Source organism: Ambystoma mexicanum, chromosome 7q (assembly GCF_040938575.1).
Source record: "Ambystoma mexicanum isolate Mex_15411 chromosome 7q, UKY_AmexF1_1, whole genome shotgun sequence".
Lineage (NCBI taxonomy): Eukaryota > Metazoa > Chordata > Amphibia > Caudata > Ambystomatidae > Ambystoma > Ambystoma mexicanum.
In genome coordinates, this window is record NC_090941.1 from 502,955,488 (window position 1) to 502,980,259 (window position 24,772).

General features: G+C 49.0%; 1 protein-coding gene across 3 annotated transcripts in view; it reads right to left on the reverse strand.

The window, feature by feature from the left end:
- RB1 (RB transcriptional corepressor 1) overlaps positions 1-24,772 on the reverse strand; it is a 2,466,185-nt gene that overhangs the window by 274,403 nt on the left and 2,167,010 nt on the right. For all 3 annotated transcript variants that reach the window (XM_069639386.1, XM_069639387.1, XM_069639388.1), the window contains one exon: positions 1,039-1,069. In XM_069639386.1, the coding sequence (XP_069495487.1) occupies positions 1,039-1,069 (31 nt within the window). The remainder of the gene's footprint in view (positions 1-1,038; positions 1,070-24,772) is intronic.

Sequence of the window (24,772 nt, forward strand, 5' to 3'; positions counted from 1 at the left end):
AGCATCGTGTATGGACCAATGTGATTGTTGCTCAAGCATGAACTACAACTGCTTCGAGGGTGAGTGCCAATATAGGCATGATAGTTAAGGCAGATTAATTTGTTTCTAACAGCTGGAGAGGAAACCATACATGGTATTTGTAAATCCTAGAGATTTACAACGAAGTCCAAATTCTAGCATCATGTCGAACATGCTAAGAAGACCAACGATCACTGGTTACCAGTATGTATTTTAAAGGGGAGGCTAAATCCAGAAGTGTGATCTGTGCTGACTTAGCTGGGTACTTATACCATCACCTGTCGCTCAATCAGGGCATAGAAAAAGCACCCCAGACAAATCTGAAACAAAGGATCATTCAACAAATTGAACAATCTGCAGTAAGAAAGTATGCATCATATTAAGTCAGAACGAACAAAGGCACTTTTAGTTAGTGAAGATTCAGGCAAGTATATATGTACATTTATATCAATCCGTAATATGGAAGAGACATAGGGCTGTATTTCGAATGCAAGGATACCCTAATGTTGAACAGTTTTAACATTATTGTAAAAATATGAACATTAAAATATTCACCAAAAACAAACTCGTAACTGAAGTGTATTGAGGTTTAAATAACAGTGTTGTACGTTGCAAGCAGGAATGAGTTTCCAAACTAAAGTATATCACCACATATGTAAGAAAAGCTATGTTTTGAAGATGTTTATTCACAAAAAAGACTATTATTCTAAATTAAAGAACATCCTTGGGGTAATGTAAGATATACATGAGGTTTGTGAACTTCATCAAAAACAGTAATTGTATGCTACCTTCTTATAATAAAATATTTTTCTCATTGAATATACCTAATGATTTTCATTTTTCAAAAATACACCTCCAGTATTTTTGTTAATGGTAAAATGTCACTTGGCCAATGTAGAACGGTGTGTGCTGAAAAATGTACAGTTGCAGTAATTGCTAGGCTAATAACTTTAGTAAAAACTTTGAAAGGGCTTTGGACACCGCATATTTAGTTAAACTACCTAAGAAACTGTCACTTACCCCAAACTGTTCACCGATTGAAACCAATATCCTACAAAAAATAAAAAAACATGTTCAGCCTTTATATTTGTCAGTAAAGCATGCTGAAATTAGACGTTTTTCAAAAAAAGCTTGCATGAAAAAAAATATGAAAAGTTAGTGATTCGTAATGATACTTCATCACATGACTGGTTATCCCTATGGATTAACATGTCTAACCTGCTAATTCCACTAAAGACACTTTGGAAAATGGTGATGGACACAATATAACATTGAGAAAGCAAATTACTTAACACTCAATGTTCTTCATGATGGATTAGTTCTTCCTCCCACACATTCTTAATCTTAGGTTTATCTCCTAAAGAGCCAGATATCTACAGAAATGTACTGAGTGGCTCAGCTCGACTTTTTGTCGGTCGGGATGTTGGGGTTGGTATAGATGGTGTCAGTTGTGTACTATGACCTCAGTCCCCCTTTTCTCCCCCTATGCCTCAGCAGATGAGACTGCAGAACAGCAAGTGGTGAAAAGCTAGCTGCAAAGAGGGGCAGGTTGTGTGGGCAAATAGGAAACTCTGGGACGTAGGACTAATCAAACAGAAAGAAAATTACTGAGATGTAACTAATTTGCTCTTCTAATGGATTCCTTCGTCCCATTCCTCATCTTAGACAGATTCCCATAGCAGTACAGAACCTGGAGGAGAGCGTGAACATAGCTACTCAAGAACATTATAAGTTACTCACTGTAGTGACTAACTTACTCCTAGTCCATAGTCCCCTTTCCTCCATACTGTATAGGAGTCCCTCGCTAGGGACGGAAAACAGAACCTTTTTCATCAGAGAAAATATGGCCTTCACCAGCAAATCTAGATGCGCACAGCCACAGGAGCATGCGCTCCCCTGACTGTCCACCAGCGCCACCTATGAAACCCCTTTGACGTGTCGATACTGTTAAAATTGCCTAATGAGACAGGTTTATTTGGGGGGGAGGATGGTGGGACATATGGAGGAAAGGGGACTATGGACTAGGTGTACGTTAGTCACTACGGTGAGTAAATTATAAATTACTCACTGTATTGACTAACGTACTCCTAGACCATAGTCCTCCTTTCCTCCATACTGCATAGGCGTCCCTCACTAGGGACGGGAGACGAACCTTATTCACCAGAAAAAACCTTCTTTCCCTTTAAATTTAGAGGTGCGCATGCGCTCCCCTGGCTCCGCCCACCAACGCCACTCCTCAGTCCCCATTGACGCGTCAACAATATTACCATTGCCTAATGACACCAGTTTTATTAGGGGGGGATGATGGTGGGACGTATGGAGGAAAGGGGACTATGGACTAGGAGTACATTAGTCACTACGGTAAGTAACTTATAATTACTCCTACGTCCTGTTCCCTTTCCTCCATAATGCATGGGCGATTACAACTGAATGTAGCCCCAGGTTGGAGAGGTGACCTTCCTTAAGAAACAAGTTCCTTAATACTGCCTGTCCGAAAACTGCATCTGACCTAGAGCCGGCATCCAGACAGTAGTGCTTGCAGAAGGCCGAAGGAGTGTCCCACGTGGCCGCCCTTCTGATGACATGTCACGGGACGTGCCTTTGGAATGCGACTGCCGTGGACTTGGCTCTGACAGCGTGGGCATGCATGTTAGCTGGAACCGATTTGTGCTGCCCCTCATAGGCCTCCTTGATGGCCAACACCATCCACCTTGCTATAGGGGCCTTGGAAGCCTGATAACCCGTCCTTGACCCCCCCTAAATTGACTTGCGGATGCTCTTAGTCCTGTCCAGATAATATTTCAGAGCACGCCTGACGTCCAGACAGTGCATCGGCCTTAGGATCCGCAAAGAAAGCAGGTAAGACTATCTCCTCATTCAGATGAAAAGAAGAGACTACCATAGGCAAGAAGGCTTGGATTTCGCTGACTCTACGTGCGGACATAAGACCCACCAATAGAGCTGTTTCAATGGTGACCAGCCTGATGTCCGCAGACACCATACGTTCGAAAGGTTTGTGCGCCAGGGCGCCCAACACTACATTGAGGTAGTGTGGTTTCTTGATGGGTGGGTAGAGCCTGGTGAGGCCCCTCAGATATCGCTTAAACACCGAGTTGGAGGAAGAGAAGACTTCCTCCTCCGAGTTCCATTAGGCTGCTACGGCCGCCAAGTAGCTGCGGCATGTGTCCATTTGCACCCCTCAGTTTGCGAGGTGTGCAGAGAAGGACAGCATGTCGTCCAATATGCAAGTAAGCAGGTCAATCTCCACAGAGTCTGCCCAGTGGCAGAACCTAGTCCATTTACTTTTGTACTGGCTCTTAGTAGCATTGCTCCTAGCGCCCTGAATGATGTCTAGGTTCGCCTGTGACAGCCCCAGATGCCCTAATGTGACCTGCTCATGAACCATGCTGCGAGGGCGAACTTCTGCGGGGCGGGGTGGATGACCCGGCCCCCCTGCTGTGAGAGAAGGTGAGCCAGGCCCAATGGCAGGTGAATGGGAGGCCTGTCCGGGATGCTGAGCAGCTCCGAGAAGGATGGTCTCACCGGCCACCACAGAGCTATCAGAATGATGCTGAGGTGACACGATTCTCTTATCTTGCAGAGCACCCTGTGGACCAGGGGCGTGGGAGGAAATGCATATGCGTCATGCCGTTCCACTGTATCTGGAATACGTCGCCCAGGGAGCCGGTGCCCAGCCCCTGCCAAGACGCAAACTGCGGGCCCTTCCGGTTGAACCAGGTGGCAAAGAGATCCACCTGTGGATGCCCCCATCTGCTGAAGATCCCCAGCAGGACCTGATCGTTCAATTGCCATTCGCAATTGCCCACTCCCAGTCTACTGAGCCTGTCCGCTTCCAGGATGGACTCCCCCGGGGAGGTGGATTGCACTCAAGTAGATGTTATCCAGGACCCACTCACACATGCGGACCGCTAGACTGCACAGGGGGGGAGGGGGACTTGGTGCCACCCTGCTTGTTGATGTAATACATGTTGGTGGAGTGGTCCGTTTGAATGAGGACCGCCTTGCCACAGATAAGCAGCAGGAAGGCCTTGAGAGCGAGCCAGATCGCTTTCAGCTCCAGCCACTTGATATGGGCCTCCTGCTCCTGGAAGGACCAGACTCTATGGACGCTGTGGTTGTCCAGGGTAGCGCCCCAGCTTTCCAGGGAGGAATCTGTGGCGATGGTGACTTGCCTATCCGCAGGTTGCAGTCCATGGACCACCAGACAAGGTCCTGGTGGAGAAAAGGAGGAATGCTAACAAGCTCCGCCTGGGAGCCCCGCTCCTGATATCATGAGGATGCGAAGTGCAGCTGTCATCGCCTCATCTTGAGTCTCGTGTGAGGTACAGCCAGTAGGAACCCTGCCATGATACCCAATAGATGCTGGTACCACCAGGCTGGGGTCACCTCTCTGCTGAGAAAATGACCTGTGGCCCTCTTGATGGCTGTGATCTTGTTCTCCGAAGCGAAAACACTGAGCTTGCGTCCCAGAAAAGTCAGGCTCTGCATAGCATGCAGCTGAGACTTCTTGAGTTTGATAGAAAATCCCAGTTTGTAGAGTGTGATCATAAGGGCGGAGGATGTGTGCAGAACCGCCTCTGGGGATCTCGCTCTGACAAGCCAGTTGTCCAGGTACGGGTAGACATGGTGACCTTGGGCCCTGATGAGGGCTGCCACTGCATTCATAAGTCTGGTAAAGACCGTGGGGGCTGAGTTGAGGCTGAAGAGTAGAACCTTGCATTGGATGTGAAAGCCCATGATCCTGAAATGTATAAAGGACCGATGAGGCTGACAAATTGGGACATGTAGATACGCGTCCATTAGATCCAGGGAGAGCATCCATTCTCCCCAGCACAGTGTCTCCGCAGTAAGCGCTGGCATAACCAGCTTAAATTTTTGAAGAGGAAGGGAGAGGTTCAGGGTGAAAAGGTCCAACACAACTCTAAGTCCAACCTGGTTTTTCTTTTGTATGGTGAAAATCCTGGAGTAGATGCCCAAGCTTTGCTGGGAGGCTGGGACTTCTTCCAGTGCCTGGTTCTCTACAAGCGAACGAATTTCCGCCAACAGAGTTGTTGTCTCAATCTGTGGGAGTGGATGGGACGGGAGAGGGAGGAATCAGTAGGCGGTAACCCGGGGACACTACAGATAGGATCCAGGGGTCCGTGAACCTCCGACGCCAAGACTGTGCATGAAGGGCAAGCCTTTCCCCCACCAGAGACACATGGATCCAAAGGGGCACGTCATGCCTTCTTTCCCTCTGAGGCTGGGGCGGAGTAGAGGGACTGAAAGAAGCCTTTGTTCACCCCCATTCTGTTTGCACCGGTGCAGACTCTGAGAACAGTAATGCTGTCTCGACCTCCGTTCCTGCAAGCCCTGGATCCCGACAAAGGCCCACCCCTTGTCGGCGCGTAAATGCGACTGGGTGTATGCCTCGGGTGTGGCCTTCGTGAGGATAGATAAAGACTTTGCAGTTTGGGAACTGTTTTTCTTCTCCTCTAGCTCCTCATCAATGGTGGAATTAAAGCGGTCGCCACCCTCGAATGGAAGGTCCAATATGCGTTCCTGGACATCCGGGTTAAACTTGGTAGCCCGTAGCCAGGCAGTCCTCATGTCCATGGCGATGCAGATGGCACGGCCTGAGGTGTCAATGTGCGCCACAGTGGACTCCATGATGTCGTGCGCCATTAATTTAGCTTCTGCCAGCCCCGCCTTCAAACGTCCCCGGCTCTGCACTGGAAGTTCTGGAAGGAAGTCAGCTATTTCCCACCAAAGCCTCTGATTAACGCCAGCATGGCATCTGCGTTGGATTGACTGAGGTGCAGGGAGGTGTTGGAAAAAATCTTTTTTCCATAAGCCTCCAAGATCATCTCCTCCTTGCCTAGAAGCGCCGAAGACGAGGTGGCCAAAGACGACTGAGGCTTGGAGTAGAGTGACGCTGCAGCGATAACCAAGAGTGTGGTTGAGGGTTGCCGACAGCAAGAGTGGATCCCCCTCCAATTGCCTATACTTGGTGTAGAGGCGCCGATTGATAGGCTGGGCCGAATGGGGTTTAAGCCATCCCTTTTTGGCCAAGGCGATAACGTCCTTCTGCATCGGGATCCTCGTTCTAGCCGCGGCCATATTGTGTGGACCTCGGCCAGGACCCCCGTCTCTGGTTGTTCGACCTCGGGTTGAGGAAGCCCCAAGTATTCGGCCAAACCTGAGATCCGTTCATTAAAGGCCTTGGCTCGGATGTCTTGTCGGGGTCCTCCTCCTCCTTGTTGGTGTCCGGCTGGTCCGGTGCGGGTGGAGGAGAGCTGGGCGCCGTAGGCTGCGGTGTAGGAACCGGAGTAATGGCTGCTGTGGAGGCTGGTGTGGATCCGCCTGAACTGTGGGAGACAGGGAAGCTGGAATCGAAGGAAGCGGCGTGGGCAGCAGGGGCTGCGCTGGGCCTGAGGCGCTGGAGCCATGGGAGCCGACGGTGGGACCGGCAGGAGCATGTCCCTGATCACACCCCGAAGGATGGACCCCATCGAGGAGACCTCATGAACATGAGGAACTTTTCAAAGCACCTGTCCTCACAGGCTGGTAGGTGGTAATGATGGAGTAGCGGGCAGCTGCTGGGGCCTGTGCGTACTCTGCCTTGCTGGTTGCGGGGTAAACCTGACCTGCGACACTGATGTTTAAGCTGTGGCATACCTGGTTGAGACCAGTCCCACCTTGTAACTCGTTCACCCACCCACACTGCACCAGGGGGTGGTGTCAGACGAACAGCCATCTTGTCTGGCGCGGCGGACATTTAGTCAGGCTGCATGCCACGTGCCGAGGTTGTGGTGCTTGCCTTGCTGGGTCCGGCCTCCTCCAGGACTCTTGGCTGTGGAGCATGAGACCTACCCTGCACCTCAGGACGGGCCTGGGAGGCGTGTTGCCCTCGGCTAAATCGCCGGTAGTGCTGCGTACAGGTGCCCCCTCAGACAACTGTCCGGTACTAGGGCTTAGCCCCTCTGGTGGACACCCGGTAAAAGAACCTTGTGGTCCCTCAGCAACGTCCCCGGAAGGATCTAATGACCCCTCCGCCTGGCGGCTGGTAGCTGAATTAACCTTGCTACCTGTGCTGGTGCGTTTCCTTGGGAATAAGTCACCCTGGCAGGGTGCAATGGAAGAAAAGTGGCCCTACCTTGGGCCTTGACTTGTGTCTGACGAAGTAGTTCAAGTCCTCTGGCTCCCTGTGCACATCAAGTCCTCTGGCGGCGACCTCTCGAAGAGCTCCCTCCACCGAGCTAACCTGTTCTTCAGAGTGCGTGGTGTAAGCGTGTCACAGGCGGTACAACCCTCCCAGCCAAGGCAATGGAGGCAAAGTGTATGGGGGTCGAACGTATGGAAGAGCCCTTCGCTGGCTGGACACCTGCTGAAGGCCGCCGACGTTGCCATGCGCCTGGGAGGAGCGTGGCGCCAGAGCACCGAGTGCCTGATTAAGACCAAAAGACAGAAGAAAGTATCCAGGGAAGAGCACATGGTATTACAAGGCCAAAGCCAAACCCAGGGGTGCAGGTAAAAGCTGTCTGTTCCTGTCGATGCGGACGCCCATGGAGTATGGAGGAAAGGGGACAGGATGTATGAGTACTTCTAATTACTCCAACGCCTTGTCCCCTTTCCTCCATACCGTATGGGCGATTACAACTGAATGCAGCACCAAGGAGGAGGGTTGCCCCTCTTAAGAAAACACGTTTATTAAAACTGCCTTGCCAAATGCCACGTACGACTTGGCGATGGCATCCAAGCAATAGTGCTTGCAAAAGGCAGAGGGGGTAGCCCACGTAGCATCCTTTCTGAAAGTCTTCCATGGGACATGTCTTTGGAAAGCTACCGCTGTGGCCTTGGCTAGCCATCCACCTTTCTATGGAGGCCTTGGATGCTTGACAGCCTGGTTTTGATCCTCCAAATGTAATTAACAAGGGGTCCTATTTACGTAAGCTCTTATTCCTGTCCAGATAAAATCTTAGAGCACGCCTGACATCCAGACAGTGCAATACCTACTGAGCCTCATCCTTTGGGTCTGTAAAGAATGTTAGGAGTACTGTCTCCTCGTTCAGGTGAAAGAAGGAAAACGACCTTAAAAAGAAAGGCAAGGTGTGTTTTAAGCACCACCTTGTCAATGTGAAATATTGTATAGGGCTCTGAAGTCAACATGGCCTGAATTTCGCTGATATGGTGTGCCGATGTAAGGTCCACAGCAGGGCCGTCCTAATGGTAACCAGCCTGATGTCTGCAGATGCCATGTGTTAGGCAGAATCCTGTGCAGTGCCCTTAGGGACCACTACACACAGTTAGTTGTAGTATATTTTATGTGTGGTTTTGAATTAGTAGAAGTGTCGTGTTTATAACAAATGGTTTAAAAATAAATGTACTTCTAGTTTTTACCTGAAACCTTGAGTCACAGTAATTGTGGTCCCTTTGTGTAATCTCTGCTACTGCTCATATACTCTTGAGATAGGCCTGGCTGCTCCGCTACTGCTACCACTTTAACATAGTAGTACAGGCTTGTACCAAAGGTAAAACTTGTATTGCCACCTGTAGTCTTAATTGTGTGTAGTGGTCCCTAAGGGCACTGCACAGGATTCTGCCAAACGCCCCTATCGCCGCCAGATTTATTTATTTATAAAGCGCCAACGGCCCTCCGGCATCGCAGCGCTGTTACAGGATACTTGCCTAGGAGCAGAACAAATTATACGTATTGAAGATATCAGAAAACACTGTTTACATAACTTACAAAAAACAGTTTACATAATTTACATATCAGAAGTATATCAGCAGCTTACATAGTGGTCTACGGTGTGTAGTACAGTAGCGTAATACAGTAGTAGCAGTGACAGTTATGTAAGCATTAGGCAGTGAGGTTTCGCTGAAAAGTTGTGTTTTGAGGGCCTTGCAGAATGAAATGAGGGAGGTCTCTTACCTGATGGCTGGTGGTAGCGCATTACAGTTTTTCGGAGCTAGGACAAGAAAGCTGGAGCCTCTGGCTTTTTGTCGTTTGAAGGAAGGGACTGCGAGTTGGTTGCAGTGTTGGGTCCGCTTAGGTCTGTTAGAGGTGGCTCAGTGAATAGATTCTGATCGGTAAAGGGGTGCTGTTTGAGACAGGCAGGAGTGTGTGATGGAGAGAGTTTTAAAGAGGATGCGCTCTCTCACAGGGAGCCATTGGGCGTCCTGTCTGGCCTGGGAAATGTGCTCTCTCTTGGGGATGCTGAGGGCTGCTCAGAGTGCATTGTTACGTACGGCATGTGTCTACCTGCACACATGAATGAGCCAGATGTCCTGGGAAAGACAGAATATCGTGGATCATTCTTCTTCATTTCTGCCCAGTGACAAAACATGGTCCACTTGCTCCTGTATTGATTCCTGCTGGAGTCAATTCGAGCCCCTTGTATGATAGCCAGGTTATCCCGCGACAGGTGCAGATGCTTCAGGGCAACCTGCTCAGGAACCAAGCTGCGAGGGCTAACTTCTGTGGAGCATGGTGAACCACAGTGCCCACCTGCTGGGAGAGTAAGTGGGCTGGGCCCACCGGGAGGTGTATGGGGGGCTGATCCGACAGACTGAGGAGGTCCGAGAACTAAGGTCTTGCGGGCCACCATGGCGCTATCAGGATGAGTTGAAGGCTCCGAGACTCCCTGACCCTGCAGATTTGTGAACCAGGGGAGTGTGGGTAAAAGCCTACACGTTGATGTTGTTCCAAGGAATCTGTAATGTGTTGCCCAACAAGCCCCTGCCGTACCCCAGCCATGAGGCAAACTGGGGACATCTCCTATTGGCGAAAAGGACCCCCTAAGGGTGGCCCCACCTGCTGAAGATCCTCTGGCTGACAAGTGAATGTTGTTCGACAGTGCCCACTCCCAGATGTCGATCAAAAGCCTCAGAGGCAGGGACCTGGTACCGCCCTTCTTGTTGATGTAATACATGCAGGTGGAACTGTCCGTTTGGATGCAGACCCATTTGCTGCGGATCATGGGGAGAAAGGCCTTGAGAGCAAGCCAGATGGCCATAATCTCGAGCCAGTTGATGTGGACCTGACTCCATGGATCCTGTGGTTTTCCAGGGTAGCCCCATCCCTCTAGGGACAAGTCTGTGGTAATGATCTGTGGTAATGGCTGCCGGAATGGGGCGTGGCCAGCGCGCATGGTGTGAGGAGGGGAACCCGTAGAGCTCCTGTCCGAGATCCTGCATTCGATCGATCTATGGCGTCGGAACACTAAGATGGACAATTAAACCTACATGTGTGGGCAGAAGAACCTTCTACCCATGCCCGGTCCCACTGCCAGATGAAATCGGAGTTGGCAAACAGAAAAACGCAGCATACAAGAAGGCACCCCTGCGGCGCTCAAAATGGCGACGATGTATCTGGGACGCGACATGGCAGCGATGCGGCGTGATTCAGCAGTGTGACCCAGTCAAGCCAAGCGGGGGCACATTGCACCAACCGCCTGACACGGGACAGGTTGCCAGCTCGCTTCAAGACCTGCGCCGGGGAATACATACCGAGGTCGGGAGTGACCGCGAGGCACCAGACACTGTGGGGCGGCGTCGAAGCGAAGAGACCAACAATTTAACCACGCCACACGCAGGGAGCGGGCTTCGGCACCAAAGCACAGTCCCCTGCAGGGACAACGAGTGTGGAACCCCGCGCCCCACTAGAAGACGACCACGCGGAGCGGATCGCGTGGGCCCTGGAGGGAGACGTGAAGAACAGCGGGAACCCGACTGCGGACACCTGCTAAAGAATGGGAGACAGAAGCGGATGCACCAGCCAAGCCGTGACGCCGAAAGCGACAAAGGAAAAAAGAGCATTGCCCTACCTGGAGGGTAGGACACTGCAGTCTACGACTACCGAACTGAGGCTAACGGTGAGTGGGGAAAGGGGTGTGGGCTTGACCCCCCCACATGCACTGGCGCTCTGGTCCCCAGCCCACAACCGAGATGGCTGACTCCAGGAACACTTGATCAGCAAGGCCGGATATACACTGTAGTACACGGCGGGGACCGTTGAACACAGCGGGGAGCCCCTGAACAATTAAAAGGTGCACTGTAATATGGCAACATCCCCAAGGCACGCAGGTCATACAACATAACGGGGCATACGAACATACGTTAATACAAGGATAACGTTATTACCCAACTGCATGCTCCATAAAGGGAAACCGGGCCTCAGCTTATAACAAACATACCGAACACTGGAAGTATAGAATCCTGGCCTAAAGAGTGCCTGAACGCGGCCATCTTCACAAACCCCTAAAAACGTTCCCCATAACCCCCTTGGGGGAAGTCACGAAGCACGACCATAACTGGCGGCTAATGAGGACATCACCCTTGTCCGACGTCAACTGCCGCCATGAGGCCACGCGCATTCATGAACATTATGACAGATGCCGCGTTTGCGCTACCAAGAAGCAGACCGTGACCAAAGGAGGGCCCCAGCCAAAATCATTAGCCAGACCCACCATGGTGTTCCAAGTTACTGGCAGCCGTGACAGCGAAGTGACTGGAGGCCAACGCAACACGAATTGAAAGCGTACCACTTTAATCAAGTTGCGACAATCAATCGATCCGCACCTGCTCTCCCAACCTCACACTCCCAGGAACGAGCCAATGATATGCCCATGCAATATGGGTGGCTCCTGCCATAAATTGGCAGGAGCCACCCATATTGAACAATGCACTGGGAACCCACTATGACACCTATACGATGTAGATCAGAGTATAGTCTGAAATAGTGAATGAAGAGGACAAACCATACCCACTCCACTTCAGGAACTTATATGGACAGAGGACACTGAAGTGGACCAATCCGAGCCCAGGCAACAGATCATTTAATCGCTTGAAAGCCCCCGCACAGGCAACACCACCAACTGGGCAACGGAAACCCAACGTCCGCCCCAACGTAGTACCCTGAGTGATCTGCAATAGATATGTGTCCCCCCCCCCCAAGAACAAAACTAAACCAACAATAAAGGATTCTTTCACAACGGTTAAGCCCAAACAGCAACTGCAACAGGACGCCACTACTGGTAAGGAACCCTCCAACCCTGATGCAGACCTCAAGGATGCGCAAGTACTACAGGCTATTGCAGCACTTCGAACATTTATTGACACCAAAATAGAGGAAGTCAAGTCCGACATTCAGCTGATCCGCCAAGATGCCCGCAACCTAGCAGAAAGAGTGACTAAGATAGAAGCTGAACTACAAGACACGGCTGAGACCACCTCAGACTTGAAAGTTAAAGGTCAGGAACTGGAGTTGAAAGTGGCAATGCTTGAGGGAAGGTCTGAAGATGCGGAAGGGCGTGCCCGTCGCAATAATATCCGTATCCTAGGGATTCCGGAAGATATGGAAGGCCCAAACCCAACGGAATTCGTAGAGACAATGTTACAACAAGAAAATCGGGGCAGGAAAACTCTCCCAAGGTTTCTCTGTAGAGCAGGCCCACAGATTCCTACAAAAACGACCCCCACCGGGTTCATACCCACGCCCGATGATTGCAAAAATCTTAAACTTTCGTGACAGAGAAACAATACTGCGATTCTCAAGATAAGGTGGGGAGATCAGGAGAAATGACACTACGATTGTCATCTACCCGGCTACACCCCCCATAGAGCAGCATGCAAGGAACTCGTTCATACCAGTGAAAGCGAGATTACGAACACAACCTCAAATACATGCTATTCTACCCATCACGCCTCAAAATAATTCATAAAGGAAAGACAATATTTCTGGAGACTCCAGCTGCAGCAAACATGTGGCTCGAACATAACAACCTAGCTGACGATGCAGAAAATACAGCAAGAGCGGACGCACAACGACACATTAAGTAGGTCAATCAAGACCACCCAACGTAGGTCAATCAAGACCACCCAAAAATAGCGCATTCGGACAGGAGCTTTAGGAACCACACACGCTACTGGCTACGACCCACCCCGCTGGAATTTGTGCAGGCCGGCTGCCGGCACCCCACGGGTCGAATGGCCTGGAATGGCCCAGAAGACTCGGGAGCCCCTGAGCGTTGCACGTTGGAAGCAGCTGCTGGGGACAGTTCTCTGTTTGGTTTTGTCTTTCCATTTGTTGGAATGCACGTTTATGAAGTTAAGAAGTCTCCAGGTAACAACACAGCGATATGGGGGAGTCAATGAGAGGGCGTGGACCTGCTGGGACTGGGCCTCGGGGCGAAGGGGCGCTCCTGCTGCCTGCACACATCTGCGGGCATTCATGATGTTAGGGAGAATTCACATTCTATGGCTAATTTCCCTTACCTATAGAGTCCCCCAGCAGCTTTGTTGGATTTGAAGGGTTTATTTTTTGCTCCTGCTAAGAGTGAGACCCTTTTTTCCCCACTCTTAGACAGATTGCTAGTGTGTGTTTTAGGCTATCTTGTGTGCTTATGGTCTATGGGGTTTTTCTCACCCTCATAGGAATCATCTTTTTAACATGTGTGGTACACAGCACCCTCCGTGCCGTACCACAGGAGTGTCGTAGCGACCCAAAAACATACTCCATACCCTGGGACTGACTACTGTCTCCCAGGGCATGTAAAGTCCCCATTGACTTTACTAGTCAATTCTTATGAACAAAACCAGTACAACCCATCTTACTGTGGAAGTACTGGAAAGGGTTAATAGTTTTTCCCCAGTGTTCATTTTCGAGGGGGTACCGTACAGTCCCTCTCTCAAAAGTTTTCTGGCTGGTGGCAGTGGTTACTACCGTAAATATTCGACCGCAAATATTTCCCTATGGACTTTTCCCATTGTTCGAGGCTACCACTTTTACTGAAAGCCTCTAACATACCGCCGGTTTATTTTAATACTAACTTTACTCAGGTAGGTTTTTATTGCCAGAACTTTGATAATATTTCTTTCTCGTGTCTTTCTCTATAATCCTAACTCAGGACAGGGATCCTTTGTTCGTCCTTTGGCGGGCTTCTGCACAGAAGCCCTCCTCTTTGCGCCACCGAGTCTGAGGTAGACAGGATGTGTGGGAGGAGGAATAAGCACCCTGGACAGGGTTGCCTACGCAACCCAAGTCACACTCTGCCCTGATAGGCTGAGGGGTTCTCCTGCCAGGAGAGCCACCCCACTGTGTGAGTGACAGCTAGGCTGTATGAATGGGGGTCTTGCTGCATAAAAGCAGGGTCCTGAGGACTGGAGGACAAGATGTCGCCATTGGAACTAAGCCGAAGAGGAGAGAAGCTGAAGACATCTGCAACGACTGAACCACCGGTGAAGCCCTGCTGCAGATCCTCACCACTTTTCTCCAACGACTTGAGAAGATCGTCGCCTGCAAGAGTCTTCTTCCCTTGAGCTGGTGGGGCCAACCAGTTCGTCAATCGCCTTCCAGGACCTGTTGTGGTCGAATCGCCAGTGCCCTGCACTCGGAGACCGGATAGCCAGGCACCCGTCCAACATGAACGCGATTTAAAAGGAGTGTACCTTTTAATCAGTTTCGGCATCACCGCGGCTGGCTTCTTCCCTGGGCAGTGCAGTAACTCGAACCTTCCTCCATGACGAGAGCCTCTCTGCCTCTGCTGGAAAACATGAACTGCAGGAACTACCAGGAACCACCGCCACCGCAGGAGCCGCTTCCACTTTTTCAGGTACATTGTTCCGCCAGGCCTCCCGTTTCGAGGGGTACTGCTAAAGGTGTTTGAAATCCTTTACCTACCTCTGGGGTTGGCCGCCCCTATCGACTAACATTATCTTTTACCTTCTGCACCCTCCTTTTGAATCGTTAAACCAAAGACTTGACTGCAGCTACTAGAACAGTTTGATCCTGGGCACATTGCCCTGTACCACTAACTCTGGCACAGGCCTATTGACTTTGGCTAAATCTGTTACAAGTGCCTTCACTAGATTGCTTTTCATCCTCAACTGTGTTGGTGCACCCAAAACTCTTATGACCACTCTTCCTTCCCTCTTAAGTATTGCTGAAGTGCCATTTTGCTCGGTTTTCACCTATGTATGACTATTGCTAAAGTGCTACCTTGCCTAACTTGTTCACAATCCACTTGGGAAGTGTTGCTCGTGTGTTTAAGAGGTTAATTCTGTATAACTTGTCCTTTCCCTCCCTTTTGAGAAATTACAAGAGTGCCATTTTTGCTTGGTTGACCCTGTGCCATTTTGCTCAATTTTCACTCTTGCTCAAACTTGTCTATAATTTACATAGGGAGTTGTGTATACTTTTCTTGACTGTTTTAACTTGCTTTGATAACTGTGATTTATGTGTTGAACTAGAAGTGTGTAAAATAAATATATATTATTCTTTTTAATACCAAGCTTTGGCCAGTGTTTCCTTGTACCATAGTACTGTACTCCTAATGTGTAAACCCTGAATACTGCTCATCTTCCTCTTGAGATAAGTCTGACTGCTCAGCCACAGCTACCAACTAAATCTTTGTGGTGCAGACTGATACCAAAGGGAATTTATTGCATATACCTTCAGTCTCAATCTGCTGCAGTGGATTCTGCCTAACGCATGATAAGAGACCAAGTACCTCGGACCTCCCCCCCTGAACCGCCATGACAGCAAAAATTAAGGTGATGACCTGGAATGTACGGGGGCTGGGTACTTCTCTCTGCAGGAACAGAATCAAATCCTACCTACAGAGAAAGGGAGCAGGCATAGCACTACTACAGGAGACACATTGCACAGAAGAATCCATGGACAAATTGCGGGAACATTGGGATGGACGGGGATTTGGAACCACTTATTCCAGGTATGCCAGAGGGGTGTTCACCTGGATTAACCCTCAAATACCCTTCAAACTAACCAAGACTGAGAAAGACCCTGAGGGCAGGTTTGTAATAATATGCAGATATATTGAACAAGCAGAAATATGCATAATGAACTCATATCTCCCCAATAATAACATCCCAACCCACCTGAACTCAATGTATGCCAGACTTACACAATATAGAAACAGCCCCTTCATATGGGGAGGAGATTTTAATTGCTTACACAATCCAGAACTCGATAGGTCCTTACCCCACCAAAGAGTAAAACAGCAGCCACAACAGTGCTAATTACCCTGGTGGAACGACTGGAACTATCAGACACATGGCGAGAACTGCACCCTTGGGAACGGGCTAGTCATACTTTTCACCTCCACATGGTCTTTACACTAGGCTAGATTATATCTTTATAAGCAAGGAACACCTATTCCAAATAGAAAGGGAAGGGCGCAATATCTGGGAAGATCCATTTAAGACCACTCATCCCTACCTAGTGGAATGGAACAGCACTGACCCCAGACCTCCCATTCCAATGTGGAGAATGCCTATAGAGGCTCTGAAAGACCAGGCGTTCAGAGACGAACTCCAGGGCTCCATTGAGAGCTATATAGAGGTAAACATGGGAAGTGTAAAACATATGAGCATGGTGTGGGATGCTCTGAAAGTTGTGGTACGAGGGGAAATCATAACGGATCAAAGCGGGTGGCATCAGGAAACTACTACAAGCGGAACTAGGCCAACGAGAAAAAGAAATTGAGAGACTAGAATCCATTCCCCTAAATACCCAGCAGGAGGAAGATACACTTAAAACACTCAGACGAATGTACGGAAGCTTGGGGTAGGCTTGCTAAGTTCGATTATGTTACTAAAACCGCCAGGGCGCACGCGGAAGCGGAGAGACCCGGCCGCCTGCTGGCCTGGCTCTGCAAGAAAGAACACCCTAAGCACCCAACCACTGCACTGAAAGACGATAGCGGCAATCTACACCAAACCCAACAGAGCATCAATGACACCTTTAAACTTTTGTACGAGCAACTGTACTCCCATAAAGACCACATTCCCCATGATAAGATTGTGAATACACTAGAAGAGATAGGAGTTCCCAGACTAACTCCTGCACAAGCGGAAGCCCTAGATGCAGACATCACGACAGACGATATAGCTGAAGCAATTAAGTCCATGACCACATGTAAGGCACCCGGGAGCGATGGGCTACCCTCCGAATTCTACAAAGCTTACGAACCCTCCTTGACACCCCTACTACACAAGGTCTTCCAGGAGGCATATGAACAAGGGATCCTACCCAACAGCATGAGAGAGACCCTCGTGGTCCCGATACTCAAGCCCAATAAGCCTGCAGATGTGTGGCTCCTACCGCCCACTCGCAATGCTCAATTGCGATGTGAAAATATTAAACACATTCCTAGCTAAGAGGCTCTCAGGACTGATTGGGGAAATAGTACACGTTGACCAAAGTGGATTCGTACCGGGATGCAATACCACTATGAATCTACGCAGACTCCAACATGTCATAGCCCAAATTGCCCCGAACGGAGGCTCATATGCATTCTTGGTGTTAGATGCCATTAAGGCATTTGATTCTATATATTGGGAATGGTTGATGGCTGTTCATGAATGTTTTGGCCTTGGGCAGAAGTTCCTGAGATGGGCCAAAATACTTTACACCAAGCCAACAGCAAGGGTGAAATCCGGGAAATATGTCTCAGTAGCCTGGGATATATACAGGGGCACTAGGCAAGGATGCCTGTTATCCCCCATGCTTTACATATTGGGATTAGAACCCACTGCCATTTACTTCAGGAAACAATTTTTTGATGCAGGCATATGGGTGGGCGGTGTAAACCACATTATCTCCCTCTGTGCCGATGATGTTCTTCTATATGTTAGGGACCCGCACCTTAACGTGCTGACCATACTGGAAGTTCTAGATAACTATGCTAAAGTCTCAGGGATACAATTTAGTAGGTAAAAATCCTGCCCGTTTCCCGTGGCAAACTTGAGGAGCAAGGGCAAAGAGGAGCTCCCCTCGGTGGGAGTACAGTGGCAAACAACCTAATTTCGATACCTCAGAGTCAATATAATGCATACCCCTGAATTAATGCACGAACACAACACCAAGGCAGCGCTTCCGGCGCTGCGCAAATCAATAGGTTTCTGGGCTAAGCTCCCCCTATCTATGATGGGTAGGGCTTCAATGATCAAAATAATCGTTCTCCCGAGATTTCTATACGGATTCCAAAACGTACACTACTTCATTGGCACCCCCTTCTTTTGCTTGCTTGAGGCAATATTTCAAGAGTTCTTGTGGGGAAAAGGCAGGCACAAGTTCACTGTCCACATTGGTCCTACCATATAGACTGGGTGGAATCCAACTTCCAAACCTAGAGAAATATTATTTAGCAGCCCAATTTAGCTTTGTAACCAAGTGGCTAGCAGATGAAGTCACATCTGAAACACTCCTATTACAGCACATGATTTCCCTGATACAGCTAAATGAACTTATTTGGGCGCCCCAACACCTGCTGAGTGAAAAACCTTACTTAGTTACCCTGGAGAGGAATATATGGCACAGATCCAAGATGCTCTTACGCTTAAAACACCCGTACTCCCAAGAGGCTCCAATGATCTCAGACCTTTGCAAAACTAGCGCTTGTTAGGCAGAATCCTGTGCAGTTCCCTTGGGGACCACTGTTAAAAGATTACAGGAGTAAGCAGTAAACCCAATTGCACAGTCTGTACCACCCAGATTTACCTGGTAGCTGTGACTAAGCAGTCAGACTTCTCTCAAGAAGAGTAAGGCAGTATATAGAGTATACACAATAGGGCCAAAACACAGTGGAACAAGCAAACACTGACCAGAGCTTTGTATCAAAAGTATATAATTATTTAACACACACTTTAGAAAATACACAAGCACTATAAGTCAAAGCAAGTTCAAAACACAATCAGAAAAGTATTTACACCTCACCTAGCGATTACTAGACAAGTCTAAGTTAAAACACCACTTTTTGTCAAAACAGAGGTGAGCGTGTAACTTAGATGGCACTCCAATAATTAGGTTAAAGGGAGAGAAAAAGGCAGAGCATACAAATAAAACAGTTCCCAACACTTTTCTAAGTCCAAAGCAAGTCAGTGAAAGCAGTATACACTGTAAAGTTCATAGGCCAGGCCCACTTTAAATGGAGCAAAGCAAAATGTGCCCAGGATCACACGGTTTAAAAAGCACTAAAAGTCTTTGCAGAGTGTTCAAAAGAGGATGGGGTGATTCGAGAAGTAAAGTTAGAAGGCCTGGAGCCAACCCAGTTCGAAAGTCAAGGATTTAAGGGTCACCTTTAACAATCCGAAGAAAGGGAGGCCAAGTGGAACACAGTACCTTAAAGAGAGAGGAAGCTCCAGCAGCGGCAGTTGTTCCTGGTAGTGGATGCAAGTCGTGGATTCGACCAGGGGAAGAGAAGATCTCGTCGAGGAGGAACCTTGTAGTCGTTGCACTACCCAGGGAAGAGACCAGCCACGGAGTTCGTCGATAAAAGGTGCGTTCCTTTTATTCGCGTTCAAAGTGGTGAAGCTTGGCTATCCGGTCGCCGGGGTGCTTGGCACGGGCGAATCGACCAAGAGACGTCTTTGGAAGGCGAAGTGGCGAACTGGTTGATCCCACCAGCTGAGAGGGAGAAGACTCTTCCAGCAGAAGATCTCCTCTTGTCGTCGGGAAAGTGGTGAGGTCGTTGCAACAGAGCTCCACCGGTGGTGTCGTCGTTGCAGATGGCTCAGCTTCTTCCCTCTTCGGATTCTTAGATCCTGTGGCGACTTCTGAAGTTCCAGTCCCAAAAGCCCTGCTTTTATGCAGAAAAACCCCCATTCAACAGCCTAGCTGTCACTCAAACATGCTAAGTGGTGAGCCGGGCGGCTCACCACTGGGCCAATCAGAATAGAGTGCGACTTGAGTTGCTAAGGCAACGCAGTCCAGGGTGCCAATTCCCTTCCGCACACATCCTGTGGAACCCAGACAGAGTGGCACCATTTGGAGGGCTTCTGTGGAGAAGCCTGCCAAAAAGTGGAACAAAGGGCTCAACATTGGTCAGAGTTACAGAGACGGACACGAACGCCATTTTAGAAAAGAATTCCGGCAAAAAGACCCAACCGTGGATTTAATATTAAATAAACTGGCGGTATCTTTAACATTGCACCAAAAAGTGGTGCGTTTAAAATCAATGGGAAAATCCCATAGGAAATATTCCAGTGGAATATTTTGCGTGGCAACCACTGCCACCAGCCAGAAACTCGACAAGGGGGGACTGGACAGTGCCCCCTTGAAAACAGACCCAGGGGCAATATAATTAACCCCTTCCAGTACTTCCACAATATGATGGTTTGTACTGGTTCTGTTCACAATTTAGGACTAGTAAAGTCAATGGTGACTTTACATGCCCTTGGAGACAGTAGTCAGTCCCATGGTATGGAGTCTATGCTTGGGGGTCACTATGACACCCCTGTGTTACTGCACTGAGGGTGCTGTGTAACACACAAAAAATAGATGATACCCTACGGAGTAAAGGACCCCATAACCCACAAGCACACAACAAGTCAAAGACATACCTCAAATCATGCCTAGGAGTGGGAGGAAAAAGTCTCATTCTTAGCAGGAGAAAAAAACAAACCCCAAAAATCCAGCAAAGCTGCTGGGGGACTCACTAGGTTTGGGAAATTAGCCATAAGAGAATTCTCCCCAACAGCGCTGACCTGAAGAACATTAGACTCTGGGAAAGAAATTGAGTTTGCACGTGGGGAGACTTATACGCTGAGGGCGTCTTTCGAGAGTTTCCCTCACTGCAGGCAGAAGATGGCATACACAGTGGTCCATTTCTATGGTACCAAAAGATCCGTACAATAGCGCAGAATAAATGGGATGCTTGGCCTGAAGAACCTGATGCAGACCCCTTCACAACACTATGGTATAACCTTGGGGAGGGCTGGAGACCGGTGTCCCAGATATACAGGCACCTCAGTGATGTCCCTAATCCCTGCAGCGCAGAATTGAAATTGAGGTGGGAAGATGATCTTGGGCAAGAGATGACCGAAAAGGAATGGGACAGGGCTCTAACGTTTCCCAAGGAAGTTTCCAGGAACCCCAGGTTCCGACTAATTCAACTGAATGTTTTATACCGCACATATCTAGCACCGCACATGATAGCGAAATTTAGCAAACAAACTAAACCCAACTGCATTTGGTACAATACGGACAAGGGGGATCTAATCCATATGCTATGGGAATGCACAAAGGTACAGAACTTCTGGGCTAAAATAAAGCAGACCTGCGAAAAGGCAGGTATGTCTAGGTATGTGTGGTCCCCCGGCGAATGCCTTCTAGGAATTTACCCTAGACTAGCCGAACTGAAACATGTAGTGAAACTCATGGACTCAACATGTGTACTAGCCAAAAGAACTATCGTAATGGCCTGGAAGAGACCTTCTGGACCACAATACTGCAAATGGCACAGTGAACTAGAGCGGTGGGTAGGTGCCGAATCCAGGGCTTGGGAGGACAGTGTGGCCAGATCCACTGAAGACTCAAGTGTGGCGTTAAGCGCCTGGAAGGAACTAACATGGAGCATGTTTCTCCCCTCCGATGACAAGCCCCCGTGAACATGCCCACCCGGGTGTCACTAGAAACCATCACAATGGTACCTGAAGTGAGATGTGCGCGGAATTCAGATTAGGCCCTCCTGCAGTCCTCTCCCCCTTACCGCCCGCGCTCCCCACCACGTCTGCTTGTGATAAATTATATGCCCAAACTTGGAGAAGGTTGATGTTGTTTTTGTTTGTTTTGAAATGTTGACATCCTGTTATATTGTTGCTGGCAGTCTTATAAACAACAGTGTGCAACATATGATAATGAAGTTGTGAAGATAACGAAATGCCAATAAAGACATTTAAAAATAAAATAAATGGCTGCCGGAATGTCCTGCCTACCAGCAGGTTGGTGTCTGTATCCCACCAGACTAGGTCCTGGTGGAGATGCTTTGGTATGCCGATTGGCTCTGTATGAGAGCCCTACTCCCGATTCCAGGAAGCTGAGAAATGAAGCTGCAGCCTCCATCTTGAGTCTCGTATGTGGCAGAGCAAGGAGGCATGCCACCATTATTGGTACCACCAGGCTGAATGAACTGCTCTGCTGAGGAAATGCCCCCTGGCCTTTTTGATTGCTGCGATCTTGTCCATTGAGAGAAAGATGCTCTCGGACTTCATATTCCATATAAGATCCAGAAATGTCTGAGTCTTAGTGGGTAGTAGCTGTGACTTTTTGAGATTGATAGAAAATCCCAGATCGTATAGTGTGGGCATGAGAGCGGAGGCTGTGTGATATACTGGCTCCAGGGACACCGCCCTAACTAGCCAGTCGTCGAGGTATGGATAAATGTGGAGGCCTTTCACTCCAAGTAGAGCTGCCACCGCATTCATTAGCCTTGTAAAGACCCTCTTGAACGAGTTGAGTCCAAAGGGTAGAACTCTGTACGGAAAGAGATCCTGAACCACAGGAACGACTGAAGGGGTTCCCAAATAGGGACGTGCAGGTAAGCGTCCATCAGATCCAGGGATCACATCCATTCTCCCCCGCACAAAGTCTCTGCAATTAAGGCTGGGGTAACCAGAAGAGCACTGGAATGTTGTGATTGTTCCAGTCCTCTTTCTTTGTCCAAGGTCTAGCGTCTCTCCACCTCTCTTGGTCTCCCCCACAGCATTTATGTGCCGCTTTGCTCGTCCGTCCGTGCAGGGCCTGGGCAGGAAGGGAAAACTAGATGCCATAGCTGGATCTCTTGGGACCGCAGCTCCCTGATCTCCTATGCCCCAGCTAATACAAAATGGCCACCGGAGTTACATAATACCTCTACTGCTAGTTATATGCCTCTAGTAAAAGGCCTACAATGTGGTTTGCTTAACACTCGTTCGTTAGTGGCACATGCCTTTGAATGCCATGAACTGCTTATAAACTCCCAGCCTGACTTGCTGTTACTCACAGAAACCTGGCTGAGGGAGACTTCTGGCCCTGCCAGCGTACACGTGCTGCCCCCTGACTATTCCTTGGCCCATGTTGATCGTTCATCTACCCATCCTGGTGGCGGACTGGCCATTATTCATAAAACTGCCTATAAAACTGTATGCACAGTGCCTAGCCACACAGTCAATATAGAGTGCAGCCTAGCTCGCATCTCTATTTCCCCTCTCTCGACGCTCACCATCTTTCTGGTCTACCGGCATCCTGGTGCGGAAGCCATGCTGTGCATGAAATTCCCCGACCTGGTCTCCGAAATTCAGACCATGTTCCAGACTCTTTGGGTTATGGGTGATTTCAATCTACCTGTCTCCACTAGCTCAGTTACTAACCTCCATTCTCTTATGAAGGATCTTGGCCTACCCTCAACTTGTACTAAAACCTATCCACCAACATAGCAATGTCCTCGATCTTATTTTTGCCCCTCACACTGATATTGTGGTCTCATCCTTCCTCCCACTTCTCTGGACCGATCATTTTCTTATTTCATTCTCGCCTCGGCTGCAAGACACTGGTGTGCACTCAGTCAAACCTGCCATTGTGAAATGCAATTGGCGCAAAGTCAAAAACTATGTTTTGGTTGCATCCCTTTGTGCCCAACTTAACCTCCACAGTCCTTGCGCCCTCTGCTCTCTCGGAGAATCCTTTACTACAGTGGCAGACCAGCTGGTTCTGCTCAAGCTTTGTAAAACTATGAATCTCACCTCAGAGCCATGGCTCTCAGATGTTAGAGCTCTCAAACTCATCTGTAGATGCGCTGAGAGGAAATGGCGTGCAAAACACCTAGATGCCGATAGATGAATTTTTCGCAGCACTATGGCCTCCTACCAAAAAGCCTTTAGTGTAGCAAAAAAATATTTTTTCAGTGACAAGGTGCAAGCTGCTGTCAACAAGCCTAAGGCTTTATTTGAACTTGTTCAGTCCCTGTCCACCCCTACTACAATGGGCTCTGGTGCTACACCTTCTGAAGCGTTCTGTAACGCGTTGTCATCTTTCTTTGTGACTAAAATCGAAACTATTTGTAATGGTATCGCAGTGGCAGTCAGCCAAGTTTCCCTTGTGCTGCCCCCCACGCCCGCCATTGCCTAGGTCCACCTGGTCCTCCTTCCCTGTGTTCTGTGAACGTGACATTTCCAAGGCTATCCAGCGCTTTAAATCCGCTTCTCCAGCAGATCTTATACCGCTTAACTTGCGTAAAAAAGACATCTCAGGCGAGGTAATTTCCCATATCACAGCGGCAGTCAACATGTCGTTCTCTGAGGGCTTTATTCCCAGTCCATTGAAACATGCACTGGTTATACCTCGGCTGAAAAAGCCCACTCTTGATCCTGGGCTGCTTGAAAATTTCCACCCCATCTCACTTCTCCCTGTATTGATGAAGGTCATGGAGGCCCTTGTCTCCCCTCTTTTATCCTCCTTCCTGGAATCTTCCGGATGTTTTGACATCTTTCAATCAGGTTTTCGCCCTGGTAGGGGCACTGAGTCGGTACTCGACGATCTCGCTCGCCTAGTTGACCAGGGTGGAGTGGGACCAGTACTGCTGCTGGATTTATCCACGGCTTTCGACACGGTTGATCATACCATACTCATCTCCCGGTTGTCGGAACAATGTTTTAAATTGGTTTTCTGCCTTTCTGGCCGACCGTTCTCAGTCCGTTTCCCTCCCCCCTTTCTGCTCTAAACCGGTAGGGCTTAATTGTGGGGTTCCGCAAGGATCTGCTCTCTCCCCTACACTATATATATATGTCGAACATGGCCCTCATACAGCTTATTACATAAGTATATTGATACTACTATGTTTCCTATTATGCTGTATACCTTGGTCAGTCCTACTTTGCATGACTGTTCATTAACCGAGGTTTTGTTGAGGCACTGTGCCTTCATTTCTCCGTTTTAATATGTATACACACTCCCTTCCAACATGGCCACCTTTGT